General features: G+C 31.7%; 1 protein-coding gene across 1 annotated transcript in view; it reads left to right on the top strand.

The window, feature by feature from the left end:
• Nucleotides 1-22,273, top strand: part of LOC134719178 (uncharacterized) — a 31,362-nt gene that overhangs the window by 5,850 nt on the left and 3,239 nt on the right. The window contains exons 3-10 of the mRNA XM_063582150.1: nt 7,456-7,562; nt 8,957-9,410; nt 10,032-10,804; nt 11,498-11,528; nt 12,093-12,364; nt 17,217-17,244; nt 19,315-19,641; nt 21,544-21,834. Of these exons, the coding sequence (XP_063438220.1) occupies nt 7,456-7,562; nt 8,957-9,410; nt 10,032-10,804; nt 11,498-11,528; nt 12,093-12,364; nt 17,217-17,244; nt 19,315-19,641; nt 21,544-21,834 (2,283 nt within the window). The remainder of the gene's footprint in view (nt 1-7,455; nt 7,563-8,956; nt 9,411-10,031; nt 10,805-11,497; nt 11,529-12,092; nt 12,365-17,216; nt 17,245-19,314; nt 19,642-21,543; nt 21,835-22,273) is intronic.

Here is a 22,273-nt window from a genome sequence, read left to right on the forward strand (position 1 = left end):
TCTCCCTAACCTTTCAAGTGGTCCATTACACTGTGATAATATTGGTCTACCAGGGACATTAATAGATTTTTTTTATTGTTTAGTTTTCAATGTTTTGTAAAACTTCACGGTCTAGTTTGTGAATTTTAGGGAGGAAGTATGCAAAAGGTGTTATTATAAAATTTGGTTCATTTTTAATGTATTTGAAAGATATTTCATCAATACAGTTTTCTTCTTTCATTTTGTAAATTATTTCATATACCTTTTTCTGGGTGTTTTTAAGATTTATCTCTTGGACTTGTTCATATAAAATTATAATCCTGGTACTTTTGATAACTATTTACACCACTGGGTCGATGCCACTGCTGGTGGACGTTTCGTCCCCGAGGGTATCACCAGCCCAGTAGTCAGCACTTCGGTGTTGACATGAATATCAATTATATGGTCATTTTTATAAATTTTCTGTTTTCAAAACTTTGAATTTTTCGAAAAAACTAAGGATTTTCTTACCCCATGAGTAGATTACCTTAGCCATATTTGGCACAACTTTTTTTGGAATTTTGGATCCTCAATGCTCTTCAACTTTGTATTTATTTGGCTTTTTAACTATTTTGATCTGAGCGTCACTGATGAGTCTTATGTAGACGAAACGCGCGTCTGGCGTATAAAATTATAATCCTGGTACTTTTGATAACAATCATGATGTATGTTAACATTCAATTGTTTTTCACCTTCTTTTAGGTAGTCAGAAAGATTTTGAATGACTGTTACATTGTTTTTATCTGCTTTATGAATGATGTATGATATTTTCATCATTTAAGATTCTTCAGACAATTTGTTTTCTTGTAGTGACAGGTTAAATTCATTTTTAGGGACATATTTAGATAATTCCATTTTCGTACAGAAAATGATTTTTTTTCTATATGGTTATCGGTAAATGCCGGCATCGAAAATTTTGATTTCTCCTTGAATGGATGAATTTTACTGGGAATATTTTGATTTTCAAGGAAAAAATATGAGAGTCTCAAATTTCTTTCCCTTTTTTTAAAATCTTTCATTATTTGTTTTATGGATGTTTTTGTTGTTGGAACAAAGTTTAGTCCTTTAGCAAGAACTAGTGTTTCTGGTTGTGATAATGTTTTAGAGGATAGGTTCAGCAAAAATTGTTTTGCAATTTTAAGCTTGATTTCTTTTTTATGTAGTTTTATTTACTTTTTAACAGCTTTGAATTTTTCAATGTTTTTTATACTTTTTCTTGTTTTTATTAAGTCTTCTATGTTTTCCCATGCTTTTCTTTTTGCATTGGTACTAATTTTATTTTGTAGTATTTCATATACTTAAATATGATTCTGTATCACTATTATCATTGGATGTAATTTCATAGAAATCAATCCAATATCCACCAATTTAGGTGGGAATCATATCTCTGGCCATACATTGATACTGTGCTATATACGCAATGTTTCGGGTTATTTCGGAAATGTTTTTATTCCATGGAAACCTTCATCAGAGACCACCCCTATTGTTTTTGTTTTGATTTGTTTATTTTTGATTTATTTTTGATTTTTAATTTATTTCTTTTTTATTACTATTTTACTTTAATGTATTTCTTTATATTTTCTTTAAAATATAGGGCAGAGATATGATTCACACCTACATGGGTGGATATTGGATCAATTTCTATGAAATTAGGTATGATCTGACTATAACCTCATTTTCATTTGATTGAGTTTTATAGTATTTTTTTCTAATACTATATGTTATAGGTCAGCTATTTTTGGTGAATAGAAATATTTGATGATGTACATGTCAGTCTCCAGGTATCATCTGACCTTGACCTCATTTTCATGGATCATTTATCAATGTTTAGTTTTCAAGGTTAAGTTTGTTTCTTAAATACTATAAGCAATAGTTCGACTATATTTAATGCATAGATTGATTGAACGGTGTACATGTCTGCCTGGCATGGTTCATCTGACCTTGACCTCCTTTGTATGGTGCATTGGTCAATGTTTAGTTTTCTTGGTCATATCTATAAATTAACTGTTTACAAAACTTTTGAAGTTTTGAAATACTAAGTCTTTTCTACCCAGGAATAGAATACCTTAGCTGTATTTGGCAAAACTTTTAGGAATTTTAGTCCTAAATGCTTTTCAACTTCGTACTTTATTTAGACTTTTTAACATTTTTGGATTCTAGCGTCACTGATGAGTCTTTTGTAGACGGAACGCGGTCTGGCGTAAATACAAAACTTAATAAAAGTATCTATGATGATTTTATTTAAGTCTGTTTCTTAGAAACTATAAGCAATAGGTCAACTACATTTAGTGTATTGAATGATTGTTAGGTCTACATGTATTTCTGTTTACTTTATCTGACCTTGACCTCATTTTCTTGGATCATGCTAAGTTTATGTGATAGTTGTAGTAAAACTTTATATTTCGGACTGTCAACATAATATAAATGGTTAGTAAAGAAGGCGAGATATTTCAGTGTGTGCACTATTGTTGTTATTCCTTAAATCTATTTTTGTTAAAACTTCGTATTAAATAGCAGCAAAACAAATGTTATTCTTAATTGTGTCAAAATATGTTTATTTGTTGTAAAATTAAGTTTAGCAATGTATTGTCAAATGCACAATTAATGGCCTAGTCATTAAGCAATGTTAAAAAAAATGTTTTCCTATAGAGATTCTTATTGTTTTAAATGAGTAAACCACAAAACATATTTAATGTTAGAATGTTTACATACTGATTTCTCAAAATATCTACCCACAGACTTAAAATAGTAGTTTTGATGAGGAGGATTTATCACGTTGGTATTTTGAAGGTGTTGCTTTGCTTGAACTAAAACTAAACACATTTATAAAGACAAAACATAGCATTTATAATAATAATAATAATAAATTCTTTATTTAAAGAGGGTAAACTCAGTTAGTTACAATAAACTAATCTTCCCTGAGGCCCTCACATACAAATTACAATACAATCAAAACAGATATTTACACATAGTTAATTTACAGTCATGTAGTTTAATGTATTGTTATTAACATAAGATATAATGCTGTTTAAGAAGTATACATGTAGTCAAAAAAATCAAATGAAAATAAAAAATATACATTACAAATGCATTGTCATGATTGTATCAAATATTTCTTAGCAGGATTGTGTTAGGTACTTCTTGATACTTTGCTTAAAAGTAAAAGTGTTTTGAGCCTTACGCATTTTGTGTGGTAGTCCATTCCATAATACTGATCCAGAATAAGCAAAGGATTTCTTAAATAGTTCAGCTTTTGGCTTAGGAACTATCAGATTACCTTGAGTGACACCTCTTAAGGAGTAAGGATTATTATCTGATTTCAGTTTAAACTTTTGAACTAGGTACATTGGTGCTTCCATACGCATACATTTATATAGAAGTAAATATTTGTGGTAATTTATTCTATTGTCAACTGTCATCCACCCAAGTTTTTTAAATAAGGGGGCTGAGGGGGATAAAGGATCTGCATCTAGAATTAATCTTGCTGCTCTTTTTTGGAGTTTTAAAATTCTTGTTTTCCCTTCATTTTTACATTCACCCCAAATAATACAGCAGTAGTCAATTAAGGGAAGAATATACCCATTGTAATATGTTTTCCTTGCATTTATATCTAAAAACTTCTTTATTTTAGAAAGAAGGTATATTCTGGATGATATATTAGCACAAACTTGGTCAATTTGATTTTTCCAGTTAAGTGTGTTGTCAATTTTAACACCTAATAATTTTTCACATGAAGAATTTTGTAAAACTTTTGAATTTATTATCAAGTTTGGTTGATAAGTCTGAATTGATAGTTTCTGTTTTGTTCCAGTAACCAAACATTTTGTTTTATTTGCGTTAATGAACATGTTGTTCATTTTACACCACTCTTCAACCCTGTATAAATCTTCTTGAACATCATCATGTATGTTTTCTATGTTTTTCCCAGATTTATGAAGAGTGGTGTCATCAGCATATAGGTCTGTTTCACAATTTTCAATACATAAGGGAAGGTCGTTTATAAATAGTACAAACAATAGGGGACCAAATATAGAACCTTGGGGGACACCAAATTTTATATGTTGTTGTTCAGAATAAACATTACAAATGTTGACCTGCTGTTTTCTGTTATTGAGGTATGACTTAAAAAAACTAACAGTAGCCTCACTAAATCCATAAATTTCAAGCTTTAAACAAAGAATATCATGATCTACCAAATCAAAAGCTTTTTTAAAATCTAATAAAATTGCTAGATTTAAATTACCATCATTCATTTCTTGCAACCATTTGTCAATGATATTGATAAGTGCAGTTTGACAAGAATGCTGCGGCCTGAAACCAGATTGTGTAGGGTGTAAAAGTTTAAGTTTAGATAAATATTTGTACATTTTATTAGAAACATGTTTTTCTATTAATTTTGATAAAGTTGGAAGAACAGATATAGGTCTGTAATTTGTTGCTAAAAGCTTGTCACCATCCTTGAAAACTGGTATTTGATATATTGTAGTTTGTCTGTCCATCCATTATCATTTCGGATAAAAATAAAATATTTTTTTAATCAGTTCTTACTTTAACGCACGTTTTAATTGAAGGAATAAAGCTTCTTTTTTTACGACCGCAAAAATTGAAAAAAATTTGGTCGTATATTGGTATCACGTTGGCGTCGTCGTCGTCGTAGTCGGAAGACATTTGGTTTTCGCACTATAACTTCAGTTTTAGTTAATAGAAATCTATGAAATTTTGACACAAGGTTTATGACCACAAAAGGAAAGTTGGGATTGATTTTGGGAGTGTTGGTTTCAACAGTAAAGGAATTAGTGGCCAAAAAGGGGCCCAAATAAGCATTTATCTTGGTTTTCGCACCATAACTTTAGTATAAGTAAATAGAAATTTATGAAATTTAAACACAATTGTTATATACAATGTATATTCACTTTTACTACCAACTGATAAATAAAAACAATCTTTACCATTCATTGATAACAATGGATAACAAGCACTTTTCTTAGATTTTAATATTCTATGATGTATTTAAATGAGTAGTTATTGTTGCAAACTCCATTAAATTTTTTAATTGAGATCAGTTTTGGAATAAAGGAAAGGGGGTGTATGTGAAAAAAAAATTGGGGGGGGGGGGGGTTCAATTTTTCTCATTTCAGATTTCATAAATAAAAAGAAAATTTCTTCAAACACTTTTTTGAGAGGATTAATATTCAACAGCATAGTTTAAAATTGCTCAAAGGCAAAAAAAGATTTTAAGTTCGTTAGACCACATTCATTCTGTGTCAGAATCCTATGCTGTGTCAACTATTTAACCACAATCCAAATTTAGAGCTGAATCCAGCTTGAATGATGTGTCCATACTTGCCCCAACCGTTCAGGGTTCAAGCTCTGCGGTCGTATAAAGCTGCGCCCTGCGGAGCATCTGGTTGATTTATATTTTTTTCAAATAATGCAATTCCAGAGTTACAGAACTTTGTTCACTACATACTTTAGTATGATTGAATCTGTATTAAAGGACATGCATCGTTAGAAACCCACTTATCAACATCTCCATTTATTGCATTAAGTTAAACTTTTCTATGTAATGCAACCTTCTTAGAACTGATTGAAATTATTCCGGAAAAATAAGATTTTTTTTAGCTTTCAGTTTTGACTTCTTAAAAAAACTAATTTTGAAAATAAATCTTAGGAAATGTGGTCTACTTTTCAACAATACTACCAGGCTTCAAATGTCTGTTGTACAGTCCGGGGACACAGTCATCATCCTTTGATTTTCCTTCTCTACAAATAGAGTCCCTCATGTGACAATGTATAACTTGCAATTTTTTTTTCTTACACCATCGAGATTTATTTCCTTATATTTTATGCCTAAAAAAGTAAATACAGTTGGAATTACTTGTCAAATTTGGACATGAATTTGCATACAACCGCACACATTTGTTGGGATCATATAATGCTATTATGTCGTCGTCCGTCGACACATTTACGAGTTTGACTGTCCCTTTGGTATCTTTCGTCCCTCTTTTAGTTTCCAGACAATAAATTTAGTTTTAAGTGAATGTATCACTATGAAATTTTACAATTATATTCAATATTACAAAAGGAAGGATGATTTGGGGTTTATAGTACCAACAGTTTAGGATATAGGGGCCAAAAAGGGACCAACAAACAAGCATGTTTGTAGTTTCAGGAGAATAACTTGTGTGTCAGTGTACGAATCGATGTGGCATTGTACCACAAGGTTCCATATCACAAAGGGATTGAGTTTGGTGGTAATTGCCCAAATCATGCAGGAATTAGCTGCAAAAAAGGGGGACAAAAACAAGCAATGTTTGTAGTTTCAAGACAATAAGGAAGGCTGGGATTGAGTTTGGGGGTATTGTTTCAAAGTGGGGGGGGGAATATTTGGAGGGGGGGATTTTTTTCCCCAATTTTTTTAAGGGTTCATGTCTATTTTTATTTCAAAAAAATTTGAAAATTTTTAAGAATAGATTTTTAAGGTCTTTTACCGCAATTATTTTGTGTCAGAAACCTATATTTATTTCAAAAATTTGAACTCAATCGAAATTCAGACAGCATCAAGCTTAAAGAGGTCCTAATTTGCCTCAACTGTTCACGGTTCGACCACTGCGGTCGTATTAGACTGCGCTCAGTAAGCATTTAATTTGGTAATGTAGGGATTTTGTCCATTTTGAAAAGGCCAATAATTAGTATATCTGAGGCTGTTACACTGAATTATAGACCCTCTTAACCTTAAATTGTCCACATATTGAGTTAGAGCTGGTGGATATTTCTATAATTTATCATAATTTGTCCCAAAAGTGGTACATTATACTATATAAATCTTTTTTGGATAGAGCAGGTGTGATTTTTTTAATTTGCATTTTTTTGTTTAAAAGAAATGCACCACGGAATAACTGTGTTCTCGGCCATAAATGATAATTAAAAAAAAACCAAGACAGCGATTAGAACAAACACACAATCCAAGGGCTATTCCATAAAATCTTGCACAGGACCGCAACTTGAACTTGCCATCATTTAAGTGGTGTGAAATATTAGTTTGTATACATTTTAATTGTATGCAGGCCTAAAGCATTGTAACCTTGTAATATGCCTTCCTTTAACTATCCTGTGTTAATGAAATAGTCTGAAGAACAAATACAACAATTTAGAATGAACATATATTCTGAAGCAGTTGTCACTTTTTGACAGAGAATCCAATTTAAAGGAAGACTATTACCATGCAGCTGTTTAAATATTAGGTTCATAAAGTATTAATACTTTATCAACCTCATTTATTTAAACAGCAATTCAGCCAGTTTTTTTTTAAATAAGGGGTTAACAAGACAAAAGACAATGAGATTGTAAAAGTGTAGTATCACAAATATGAAAAATGCAGAATGTATATACTTGTTTATACTTTTTTTTATGACAGATTTTGATTTTATTTTGTAGTATTCTTGCAGTATTGGGTCAATTCCATCCTGACCTATTGTAAGGTTGTATATGCAGGCATTCCAAAGATTTTGTTTGTTGCCACTCACAAAGACAAAGTACCATTGGTGAGTGATCTTATGTTAGAAATAAAGTAGTTAGTCATTGCCATTTAAAACACTTGAATAATGTGTAAAAACTGCTTACATAATGATAATATGCCGATATGTCTTAACTTTACCAAACTTCGTGTAAATCTACACTTTTGAAAGAACAAGATCCTAATTGATTGGTGGGTAATAGACTTAAGATCAGATTACAGGGCCTATAACTAGAGTAGACTATATGAAGAACCACTTATAGATAAGAAAAATGATATTCGTTTTGCGTTTGTTTTAATATTCAAAAGTAAAATCACAAAAATACTGAACTCAGAGGAAAATCAATTTGGAAAGTCCATAATCACATGGCAAAATCAAAAAACAAAACGCATCAAAAACGAATGGACAAGAACTGTCATATTCCTGACTTGGTACAGGCATTTTCAAATGTAGAAGATTTTCATGAAGATTCTTTGCCGTGTCACTCTCGGTCATGGTCTTTTCACTTTAAACAATTGCTCAGTTTAAATTGTTAAAGTTTGTATTTTCTTGGCCGTGTCACTCTCGGACTTAGTCTATTGACTTTAAACAATTGCTCAGTTTAAATGTTAAAGTTTGAATTTTCTTAGCCGTGTCACTCTCGGGCATGGTCTATTGACTTTAAACAATTGCTCAGTTTAAATGTTAAAATTTGTTTTTTTATTTGCCGTGTCGCTCTCGGGCATTGTCTATTGACTATAACAATTGCTCAGTTTGATTGTTAAAGTATTTAAGTCAGTTTTATTTCAACAAATATTTTGACAAAGTGAAAGTTTAGCATTTAGTGGTACTGGACTAGATATACGTCTTAACTGTATTTTCAGTGATGTAAGTCCCCAAAATATTTGAAATTCCAAAACGTAATACAAATGTTGATGAGTTGATGAAATCAAAAATCTGGACAGGGAATGCATTAGGACGATTCATGCTTTGTTTTAAAATAATTATAATTTTTATCAACAAAAAATTGAACTATAACAATATCCATATGTTCATGCAAATTCCCTCTTGACCTGTTTTAGATGTATTGCCAACTTATTAAATGTGACTTATTTGTTTACTTGTGTTTCTATACTAGGTAGGTAAAGTGAATTACCAAACACAAATATAAATAGCTAGTGTTTCTTTCAAAAGACCCTTTTCATTTTATTCCCCTTGGAATGTAAGATTTAACAACTGATAACAGTTTCAGTCTGTTATCTTTGAAAGTATAAGATCTAGGTTAAAAGTGTAAAATTGACCTATAAGAGAAGATGTATGTCATTTGAAAATTTGAGATTGTAGTACGTGTTGGAATATTCCACCATTGAAGATGCATATAAATCACCAGGTGTGCGATGCAGTATCAGTGTATTATTTTGTCAACTTTTTATGTTTAACAGGAGAATATTGCAACCAGACGTGAAGAGCTTTACAGAGGAATTGAGGAATTGTTTAAAGACCACGAGGGAAAACATCATCTGGTCCTTAGACCTCTAATATTTGTCAATGCCAAAGATCAAGCCGACCCAGAAATAGAAGTTCTGAAGAAAACAATAACAGAACTAACATTCGACCACCCATGCTGGGGTGAAAGGATGCCGAATGCATGTGTTCCACTGGAGCTTGAGATCGCTGAACTAGTGGCAGAAGGAAAGCAAATAATGTCATTGGCTGAAGTTAAAGAATTAAATGCTATCAGCGAGGTGTCTGTCCTGTCATCTGAGCAGTTGACCGATTTTCTACATTATCAACATTCTCTAGGGAAAATTGTCTATTTTGACACACCACAGCTAAGAGATAATGTTATCATCAGTCCCCTTCTTATGGTGGAAGTTATGAGATCTTTTATTACTGGTGTGTAAATATTTTCATTGAGTAATAATTAAATTGCTGGTAAAAAACATACCAAAATATTGTTTACCAGCCAATAATAGCACTAGGGACTGTTAAATGGTGCCCTTAACTAATCTTTAAGTTGGTTTTTCAGAACTTTTTATTATACAATTAGTAAAAAATTATAAATTTTAGTATTCACAGTTTCAATACTTGTTAAATTATAGCTAATTATTTTATTATGCTGTGAAATTTTGGAGAGAATAACAGTTTTAACTTATGTTTTGTAAAATCATAATGGAAAATTATGATAAAAAAACATTTTTTTTAAACTAACTCTGAAACGTAATAGCTTAACAGGTATAGGTATAACTATAAAACTTCAAGGTTTATAAATATAGAATAAATTTTAAAGTGTAACATTTTTCCACAATGAGAAACGATTCAATTTTGATCATCAAATGCCTTGATTAAGGAAAGATAATTTGTTCTAAAATAGAACATGTTATAGAATTATTAAGATAAGATTATTTTCCTGTGCTGATCAAGGTGGGCAACATAGCTTCCATAGATACATTTTAATATAAGTATATTTTTGACTTTAATTTCAAGTCTTAAGATTGATTTTATTTCTTTTTATAGATGTTGAATTCTGGCCAAAAGAAGATAACACAAGAAAAACCTTCAAAAAGATGTCTGAAAATGGAATGATACAAAAATTAGACCTCTACCAGATTTGGGAGCAAGAAGAATTTTGTCAGATATTACTCTTTAAAGAGTACATATTTGATATGCTGATACACCTTGATATCGTATCTGAACAGCGTAGATATGATACAAAAACAGGAAGTCGGCTACCAGTAGAACACTTCTTTGTACCTTGTATGCTTACCCAAAGAAATGATACAGATTTCTTGTCACAAGAATGTACACCAGAGAGGACTGTTAGTTTGGCCTTTGTTTTTAACGGAACCGTTGTTCCTCCAGCTTTACCGAATCGTCTCATATGCGCATGTCTCAGTATGTGGACATTGAAGCAATACCGTGGAAGGAAACTTATGTTTTCTGGGTTTGTGGGGTTATCAGTTGATAAAGAGCATGATATTGTTGTCTGTGTAGAAGGAAATAAGATCTTATTGCACCTAGTCCACAAGCGCTCCAAGGGTTTGATAATACCTGATATAGCCACCAGTGTCCGGGATTGTTTGTTTGTTACTTTAGAGAGAATCTCCGAATTTTATCAGTTCTCCATCCATTGTAAAGCCAGCAGCAAGTTACCCTTCCACACCGAGTATTCATGCTCGAAATTAAACTGTTTCACTTCAGAAAATAAGATGGCTTCCGAAACTGAGGAATCTCTTTGTGAACACGGAGAAAACATTAAAAATAACTGGAGTATTTGGAACAAGAAAAGGGTATGTAAATAATTTTAGGTACATCATTGCGAGAAATTTAAAATTGATTTCTAAGCCTGAACAAATGTCGCCAAGTTCCCTTATTGCATAAGATAGGTACTATATTTGCATTATATGTTAGACATTCAATCTTGCAACTCTATATAAAAAATAAGATATGATATATGATTGTCAACGTAACAACTCTCCACCATAAACCACATGACGTAAAATTCAGCACATATAGGTCGCTGTGAGGCCTTCAACAATGAACAAAATATATGCCACATATCAAGCTCTTAAAGTTGTCCATGTTGTTATGTTAAAATGTTCATACAGTCAGAGACAAATTTATATCTGTACCAACTTGTTGATGTTGGTATGATAGTAAACTAAACAGCAAAGGACAAATGTATTAGACAGCGAAGCAAATGGATGCTAATGTTGCTATGACACCTCTTTGTTTAAACCTTTTTTTTTGTAAGGTAGAGGAGTGGATTAATATTTATAATATTTACCTGACTTTGGTTGTACAATGTAGTAACTATCAGTATTTGTCAATATCGATATTTTTATTATGTGTCATTAATTTTTTGTCATTAGTTTCACACATTTTTCAAAATGAAATGTTTTTTTGGGGACCGACAAGCAAGTAGGTTGTTTACATGGAATTATACAAATACTTGGATTGTAGAGTTATTTTCTATTTTACAGGAACAAAAGCAGTGTGATGCTAATTGTCCAGGTAAATGTATCATTAATCTCTCTGCACTTCCATATTATTGACCAGAGTTAACATTTAACTTATTAAAATATCCAATTTAATTACAATCTCATGACATAAAACCATGCTACTGATATGCCATAATTGTGATAAAGCTTAAACAATAAATAATGATTTTTCACATATTTCAGATTGGAACAACCGTGGAAAAGTAATAAATTTTTACCATCTGAGTTTACAATTACCAAAGATACATGTATTAGAAACTTTTAATTTAAAATATATGATTTGCAATTTTGGTTAAGATTAATTGCTGTAAATTACTAAAATGTATCCTATATGTCTTATGATTAAATTGTCTAGGATTGCTGTCAACAGATAAAATATGTGCTATATTTAAGATAATACATTTAGGTGTATTTTGTGAACATAGGTTCGAAGAAATTAGAATTAGATTACTGCATATGTTGATTATATTGTGTACCCATTAACTTCCAATGCTGAATAGTTATCTCATCTTATCTCAGTATATTAAGGTACTTTCTTTACAAATCATACATGTATGTGTTTTGAAATTCGTTTTAGGTTTGAGTGAAGATGCATTATCTCAGATCCCAAGTAACACAGAGTTGCTTCGTCTGTCTAATCATTGTGAGGCACATATGCTACATGAATTGGCTCTCCATCTTGGAATGGAAGAGATGGTATGGAGTGATATGGTAGAGAATTACCGAACAAATACACAGATGGTCAAATTTTTGACGCTTATTCATTTGAAAGAGAATAATGAAATCAGTTTCTCAGAATTGGACAACGGATTGAGACAAATGGAAGTAACAACACATAAACTATGTGTGGTAAGTAATTACTGCAATGGACTGATGCAATTGTATTTATCTTTTCATATATTTCTTTAACTGGCATATGGTGTGGTTTTATTGTGAACTTGTCTGTTCTGTAGTGTTCTTCTGACCTGGACCTACAATTTCATCGGAAAGTACCAAGACTTAATAGAGACATGTATGCAATATCATATTAAGTTAAAGATTCTAGTTTGTTTTGAAGTTGTGAATCTTTCAATTTTGCTTCAGTTTTCACTTTATTTGCTTCTTATGATCTTATGAATATTGATATGATTCTCTATCATTACATACTGCCATCAGGTTTTTGTCGATCCTGCGAAAGCGAAACATAGCGATCATAGAATCCGGTGTTGGCGTCGGCGGCGTCAGCATTTGGGTTCAATCTGTAGTTTTATTAGATTTTTTCAAATCTTCTGGGAATTTTATTAAATTTGGACAGAAGCCAAATATTGTATCAAGAGCAAATTGATAAGGTCCTTAAATGGCCCCTATTTCTGGCTAAAATTTATAATTAGGATTAATTGACCAATACAAAAATGAATCATAGCTTATACAATGACAATATCGAAAATATAACTTTTTTTTTTAATTTACGTACTAGCGCTCTGTTCATGACGTCACAAATAGCAATCGTTTTGATTTTCTACGAAAACTCATTGAAAATGGATAAGGCTTTTATAGCTACATTAACTATGCGGTATGGGCTTTGCTCATGGTTGAAGGCCTTACGGTGACCTATAGTTGTTAATGTTTGTGTCATTTTGGTCTCTTTAGGACAGTTGTCTCATTGACAATCATACCACATCTTCTTTTTTATAAGATCATAGGCGTCGAAAAAAAATATGTTAGCTTAATCTTTGTCACGGCATTTTACATATCTGACACACATATTTAGTTTGTCGACGCCAGCACTCTATGTTTCCTAGGCATTAATTTGGTTAAAATCAATACGATTTTGTCAAATTTTGCAAAAGTCTCTGTTTCTGACCTAATTGAGATTTGAAAATTAACGCTTCAGAATACTACTTTGACAAAATACTTCTATTTAACTTCCTACTTTTCATCAACTGAAAATAGTTATCAAAGGTACCAGGATTATAATTTAGTACGCCAGACGCGCGTTTCATCTACATAAGACTCATCAGTGACGCGCATATCAAAAATATTTATAAAGCCAAACAAGTACAAAGTTGAAGAGCATTGAGGATCCAAAATTCCCAAAAGTTGTGCCAAATCGGCTAAGGTAATCTATGCCTGGCATGAGAAAATCCTTAGTTTTTCCAAAATTTTAAAGTTTTGTAAACAGGAAATTTATAAAAATTACCATATTATTGATATATTTATGTCAACACCGAAATGTTGACTACTGGGCTGGTGACCCTCGGGGAAGAAAGGTCCACCAGCAGTGGCATCGACCCAGTTGTGTAAATAGTTATCAAAGGTACAAGGATTATAATTAAGTACGCCAGACGCGCGTTCGTCTACATAAGACTCATTAGTGACGCTCTTATCACAATATTTATAAAGCCAAACAAGTACAAAGTTGAAGAGCAGTGGCATCGACCCAGTGGTGTAAATAGTTATCAAAGGTACCAGGATTATAATTACATTTGTTATCCTGCAGTGTCTATTTTGTTTACCCTTGTTTAACTATATTTCCCTAGTGTTCACTTATCTGTTTTTGACCTATTTGACATGTTTGAGATTTAAAAATCAACGCTTCAGAATATTACTTTGACAAAAAAACTTCTATTTAACTTCCTACTTTTCGTCAACTTAAGACATGTGTTATCCTGCAGTGTCATTCTATTTTGTTTACCCTTGTAACTCTATTTCTTAAGTGTTTTCTTATCGAGAAAGTTCTTATACTATACATATTATTTAACCAAACACTTATATTTATGTTATTGTGGAATTTGTAATTTAGTATCTACTATTTTTTCTTTTTTTTTGCGTCTTTGCTACATTAATTTGTATTTTTGTTTGAATATTTTAGTTAGTTGTGTTGTATGTCTGTGATGAATATTTATATAGTTTTGGCTGCTAGATCTTAATTATTGTCACATTGACCTTTTTACTTCTGTTAGAGTTACTCAATTTACCGGAAATATAAACTACTGTCATACAAGTGTGAGGTTTAACTGGCTATACACCGGATATAACAAATTCGTCTTCGGAAAAGTGCCTGTACATGAGTCATGAATGTGGCCTCTAGTTTTTCACTTTTTCAGTTGATTGATATCGTTTAAATTTGTCAACTTTGATGAACGTCCCGTTTTATACGCCCGTCAAAATTTTATACAAATGTTCGGCGTCCACATGTAGCACCGTACATGTAACTTGAGAACCACTTATCCAAATTTCATGAAACTTAACATAGTTGTTTCTTATGATGGTCAAACGATCTGTATACTTTTTGGTGAAAAATAGGGGGTTTATCCATGTCGCACCGTATCTCAAAAACCATTAATGATTATTGCTTAAAACTTTACACACTTCTTAGCTATATTAATCTAAAGATCTTTATACATTTTGGTGATGATTCAAAATTTAGAGTGAATGAGTTTTGTAAAAAAAAAGGGGGTTTTCACGTGTCACGCCGTATCTCAGAAACTATTATGATTATTGCATAATATTTCACACACAAGACAACGAGCGTATCATGAGCTCGTGGCGCAGCTTTTCATTTAATTTGTTTGTGAGTATGGTACTTTTGTGATACTTTTCTACATTGATCTTTGATAAGGTTAAGATTATATGATATCAGTCTTTGAGTAAAACCTTCAAATTACAGACTCACAACATGGTAAACATAAATGCAATCAAGATAAGTAAAGCAGGCATTTCAGCTTGTTGTATTATGCTTGGAAAGGATGAGATAGTTAAGTTTTTAAACGGACATTAGCTGTCAAATTTATGTTGACCAATTTGACTCAAATTCTCATATTTGATTTAAATTTACAAACACGTATATCCAAATTACAAAAACTTTACATAAACAATTAACAATGCATAGACTTGATAATATGTATTAGCTTTTCGTGTGTATTCTAGTCTAATAAACCATTGAGATGACCTCCTAAGACTGCTGACGGTCATATAACCCCAGAAATAAACATATGAATGTATGAACAACACAATTATTTATTTTGTTAAACATATTTTTGTACTCCATGTTTACCTTACAACATTTTATTTTTTATTTACCTGTATACGTTATTTCATTTGGCAGCATTTTGTCCAAGGTTATTGCTGTCTTTCTGATATAGTTTTACATAGAACATTAATTTTGTAATTTCATTGTGTCAAAGATTAAATTTATTCGTTCAGTGTTATGTTCACTTGTTTTTGTTAATATGTCTTGATTGGGTTAAGCCATTTCAACTGATATTTTATAGTGTGTCAATGTTGTGATGTTAAATTATTGTTTCAGGTAAGGGTGAAGGGTCGCGCCTATTAAAAGGTTTAAACCCGCATCATTTGTTTACACCTGTCAGAAGTCAGAAACCTGATCTTCAGTGGTTGTGGTTTATTGATTTGGTTCATTTATGTTTCTCGGTTCTCGTTTTTTATATAGCTTAGACCGTTGGTTTTCCTATTAGAGTGGTTTTACACTAGTCATTTTTGGGGCCCTTTATAGCTTGCTGTTCGGTGTCAGCCAAGGCTGCTTTTTGAAGGCCGTAGTTTAACCTACAATGGTTTACTTTTACAAATTTGGATGGAGAGTTGTCTCTTTGGTCCTCATACCACATCTTTTTATATCTATGTATAAATATAAATAGATATTGACCATGTGCAATTGGATTTTTGTAGGTCTGCTTGATTTCATATTATAGGTTTAAAAAAAAATGTTAAATATAGTTTTTGTTAACTGTATCAGAATGTTTTGTTATGGATCCAATCCATATACCAAATGGTTCACCCTTGTTTCATTTCCAATGTTTACAATTGTTATGCCCCCGCAAAGGGGGAATTAATTTTTACCCTTGTCCGTCTGTACGTACGTCCGTACGTCCCAAAATTGGTTTCCGTTCTCTTACTTGAGTTTGCCTCAACCAAATGTTATGAAACTTATACACAATGCTTATTACCACAAAAGACAGATCAAGGTTGAATTTTAGTGGTGTCACTATAACCATTCTAGAGTTATGCCCTTTATAAATGGAAAAAATGCAAACATTTTAGTTTCTGTTATTTAACTTAAGCTTGTCTCAACCAAATATTATGAAACTTATACACAATGCTTATTACCACAAAATACAGATCAAGTTTACTTTGATAGCTTCACTCTAACCGTTCTAGAGTTATGCCCCTTTATCAATGGAAAAAATTACAAAATTTTAAGTTTCCATTCTCTAACTTAAGTTTGCCTGAACCAAATGTTTTGAAAGTTATACAAAATGCTTTTTAACTTAAGTTTGCCCCAACTATAACATTATGAAACCTTTACACAAGACTTATTACCATAAAACTCAGATAAAGTACAAATTTGGGTAACGTCACTTTTATTGTTCTTTAGTTATGTCCCTTTATAATATTGTATGCAAGCGGGGGCATCATCTGTGTCGATGGGGACACATTCTCCAATTGTTTTTCTTTTTTAAGCTGAACACGTTTAATACATGTGAAACCATTCAATTGGCAATTAGTTTAAAGTATTGAATGTGGGTATTGATCATAGCTAATTCCCTTAACAATGAATAATTTGAACATTTATTTTGAATCTGGTCTGAACCCTTTACTGCTGTAATAACTGTATGAGCTTGTTTTCAGATAACATGGATCAATGATAGATTTAACTTACCACTCTGAAATAAATTGATGTTAAAAATTATCATATTTTCAGGTACGTCGGAGAAAACAAGTGAAATCTGGTAAGTATTTTGATATCTAAGGGTCTTTATATGACATAATAAAAAAAGGCCTCTGTCTTAATGTTCTGTATCGTATAAATCATAAATGTTATGCTTACCTTGGTACAATATCTGATTAAGGGTAGATTATTTAACAATTTCTCATCTTGATTCCTTTTTACATAACTGTGCAACTTGGATTTTTTATATTTCATGGGATTGACCAGTAATTATAATGTTATTATCTTTATAAATAAAGGTAACAGTAGTATAACGCTGTTCAAAAGTCATAAATCGATTGAGAGAAAACAAATTCGGGTTACAAACTAAAACCGAGGGAAACACATCAACTATAACAGGAAAACAACAAAACAACAGAACACTGAAGTGCAACAAAAACAAAAGACAATGCAACATACACAGAAAGGAACTATGAGATCAGAACTGCCATATTCCTGACTTGGTATAGGACATTTATCATATTGTTATGTATCTTGTTTGATTATAAAGCAGTAAGCACATACCTTCAAATTATAATCAATCCCTTTGGAGATGTTTGGCTGTTTGTGTAATAACAAAGCAGTATTAGAGCATTCTTTCAAAATTTAATCACTCTCTTTACAGATGTTTATCTTTCATGCGGGATTTGGTTTTAAAAATGAAGTCATGACTGCCTCCCTGAATTTATTCCAATTAGTATATTCCAACTTTTAGAGGGGCACTAAGTGCAATGATAAAATGACTTTTTTTGTAGTCCCCCTTTCATATCCTTATACTTTCATATAGCCGATGTGAGCAATTCTTACAGTTTGAGTCATTTGCCAGTCGGTCATCAAAATCAGCAATATATGTATTGTTGGGGTTTTTTTTAACCTCATCTTCAGAATCTACTTTTAAAGTCGACACCAAACAACGTGAACATACACTTTTTTTATTTCGACCGCAAAAATGTTTGCGGTCGGATTTTGGTATCACGTCCTTGTCGCCCGAAGGACGGATGGTTTCCGGATAATAACTTTAGTATAAGTAAATAGAAATCCATAAAATTTTAACACAATGTTTATAACCACAAAAGGAAGGTTAGGATTGATTTGGGGGTTATGGTCATATCGGTTTAGGAATAAGGGGCCCAAAGGGGCCCAAAACATACATTAATCTAGTTTCAGGACAATAAGTTGTGTATAAGTATTTCAATTACTCTGAAATTGTACCACAATGTTTATACCATTACTTAGAAGGTTCAGGATTTATTTTAAGTGTTATTGGGCAAACAGTCTATGAATTAACATGATTAAAGGCCAAAAAGGGGTAAAAAACAAGCATTTTTGAAGTTTCGGGACAATAACTTATGTTTAACTATATAGATCTCTCTGACATTGTACCACAAGGTTTCATATAATGAAGGGCAGGTTAGGTGTCAGTTTGGGGTAAATATCCCTGAACATTTAGGAATAAAGGGCCAAAAAAAGGCCGAATAGAAGCCTTTTTCTAGTTTACAAATAATGACTTGTGTTTAAGTGTATGCATCTTTCTAAAATTATACAACAAGGTTTCTTACTACAAAGAGGAAACTAGGATTGAGTTTTGGGGTTATTGCTCCAAGGGGGGTTCAATTAGTGAAGGGCCAAAAAGGGGTCCAAATAAAAATAAATCTCTCTGAAATTATACCACAAGTTTCCAAAGGGATGGTTATAGAGGTAATGGATCAAATCATTAAGCAATTAGGGGCAAAAAAGGGGGGGAAACAAGGGTGTTTATGGTTAAAGGACAATTTGGACAATTTAAAAGCAGTGTAAGGGAGGTAATCCAATTAAAACTTTAAAAAAATACTGTTATATATATGTTTGATTACTTGATTACCTTCCTTGCACTGCTTGAAAATTTTGTTAAAGGAAGTGATAAAAAATTGGGAGGGATTGTGGTAAAAATTTTCTCATTTCAGATTTCTCATAAGATTAACACACATTTAACTGTCGAGGTTAAACAATATTCCATTATTTTAAAAAGCATTTAGGGGAACACTGCAATTTGAGTCTTTAATTAGTTTTGACAAATTCTCTGTAGATATATTTTATTTCTTATTCCATATAGGTATTCCTGACGATATTCTAGACTGTATTCCATCAGACGAAATTTTAGATAGATTAGCACCGCTGGTTGGCAATATAGTTCTTCAACTAGGAATAGAACTTGGACTTTCTGTAGAAGAGATAGAGAGTATTAAAGAGAAACGTGATCGTGATTTGACAGCACAGAATAAGGAAGTCTTGTTTGCATGGAGGAAAGACAGAACAGTGAAACCTACAATACGGGTACTTGAGCAAGTTTTTGTAGATATTAGTAAAGGAGCAAGGTGTTTAAAGGAGGTTGTAAAGGACGTTGATCCAAATACACTTAAAGCAGTAGAAATTGTTACAGGTAATACTATATGAAGGGTGTGAGTTAATAAAAAACTACCGTGTAAATCAGTTATTCAGTACAGGAAATATGTTTTTCCTAGGTTGATCATGTTTATAACAGAAATATATAAAGTCAGTGCAAAAATATTTTTGCCTATTATTTTACAAAGCCCCTGTCGTTATGTTTGTTGAATGAAATTACATACAATCAGGCAAATATCTAAAACAAAGTTGGTCTATTGTACATCACCATATGGTTATGCAAAAATCTCTTCTCTACCGCCATTGTCTGACCTATTAAGTTAGAGAAATTGACACAAGCACGAACTTGTTAGATCTATGACTGTAATTTGAGTTCAAAAAGTCGGCAAACATACACATTGTGTTATAGAAAGCCCTTAAAGTTACCCATGGTTATTGTAGTTGTTGAAAAACACCAAACATCCTCTGTCCCAATACCAATAAAAGAACAGGTTGGGAACAAACCCTCTATATGATTATTATACCTGTAAAGAGGGATAATCCTTCTTTAGATAGGGGTATTTTTGTTTAGACTGGATTTAAATTTTAAAAAAAATAGGGCAGAATGGCATTTTCTATTTATTATGGCAGTAACCTGTAACAGTTGATGCACCAATTGATGTACTTAATTTAATTTACAAATGCCCAGTTTGCTGCTTATCTGACTAAATATACAATCTATTGTTCACCATGATTGAAAGCTGTGATGATCAGGTAAATTCCACTCACTTACATGTATGTCTCACTGTACAGAATTTCTATTGTTAGATTTAACATAAAATTTTAAGGTCAACTATTCCTTTTGTTGTTGATCAGGTGTTCAGATAGGTATACAATTGATAGCAAGTTCTGTTACTTTAGCAGAAAACTGGTTATCTCAATTTTTAGTAAAGTGCATATGTTGATGCATATAATGCTATAGATTATAGCCGATATAACTAGAAAATACCATTCTGCCCTAATTTGCCCAAATAAATCCAGTGTAAACAAAAAAAAATACTTACACCATACAGGGGGTTTGTTCCCAACCTGTTAAACAACTTCATGGTTTACATGAATAATTATATTGCCTTCTTGCATTAGAATCTGAAAAGTACCAACCCTACTATTTCCAACAGTGTTTAGTTTTCATTTCATTAATAATACTTGTGTTGCATACCAATGCATTTGCATCATTTTATGGGGACTACAAATCATTGCTTAGACAGCAAAATAAATTTGGATTTGGTATTCAAAGAGAGAATTTCTTCATCATTTTACTGTTTATTGAAAATAGGTTTCTAAAGTAGCAATTCGCCGTTTCAGAATCTTAAGAATTCTAGGTATTATTTTCAAAAGCGTACACCAAAACGTTGTGATTGGTTAAAAACCTCCTAAACAATTGAAATTCAACCAATGGCGTAACGTTATTTTCATTTTGGTGTACGAACAACGAGATTACCGAGAGTCCTTTAGATTCTGAAAAGGCAAATTACATGTACAACAGTGGTTGCCAATCAGAGATATATATTTAAGAATTTGAAAAATGATGTACCATTCTTTATACATGTATACACATGTACATAATATAAGCTAATTATAACACTTGCATATATATTAAGTTCACGTCACAAGATGGTTTCATATTAAATAAAATTAAAAAATAAAATCCTCCCACCCGCCTCTTTTTTTTAAAAAATTTGGATGAAAATCTAATTAATTTCAGTTGGCCTTAACATCAAGGTATATTATAGAACAGTCACTTTTTCTACATTTCATGGCAGTTTTCTTAAATAAAATAATATGTTTTTTGGCAACAACATTTTATAACCAAAATAATGTAAAATAATTGAAAGCATTGTTTTATTTGATGATCCTCTAAACTTCATTTTGGTTAATAAACCGATCTGCTCATTTACAGATAGAATCAGAGAAAACGAAAACAGAATCATACAGGACATACAAACCAGCCAAATTTTAGACCATATGATGGCACATCTGGTGATATCAGTAGATGACAGACGTCGTATTGAACAACATGCTGGACAAGATGATCAAAACAAAGCATTGTTGGATATTGTGACCAAAATGAGAGAACCTGCTTACAGTGTGTTTGTTGATGGATTACGTATTTATGGATACGAAGATATCGCTAATGATTTGAAATGTGAGTCCAGTCCAAGTCCAACATCAGCATCTGCGGAAAATGAAGGTATATCTGAAGGGTTGATTATAAACACAAACAAAGAAGGATTTTTACTGAAAACATTTTTAAATCTTGTTATATATTCATTCAAAATAGATATAATGTATTTAATTCTAAAGACTATCTACCAGATCAAAATAGATATAATGTATTTGATTCTAAAGACTATCTACCAGATCAAAATAGATATAATGTATTTGATTCTAAAGACTATCTACCAGATCAAAATAGATATAATGTATTTGATTCTAAAGACTATCTACCAGATCAAAATAGATATAATGTATTTGATTCTAAAGACTATCTACCAGATCAATAGATATAATGTATTTGATTCTAAAGACTATCTACCAGATCAAAATAGATATAATGTATTTGATTTTAAAGACTATCTACCAGATCAAAATAGATATAATGTATTTGATTCTAAAGACTATCTACCAGA

Source organism: Mytilus trossulus, chromosome 5 (assembly GCF_036588685.1).
Source record: "Mytilus trossulus isolate FHL-02 chromosome 5, PNRI_Mtr1.1.1.hap1, whole genome shotgun sequence".
NCBI lineage: Eukaryota > Metazoa > Mollusca > Bivalvia > Mytilida > Mytilidae > Mytilus > Mytilus trossulus.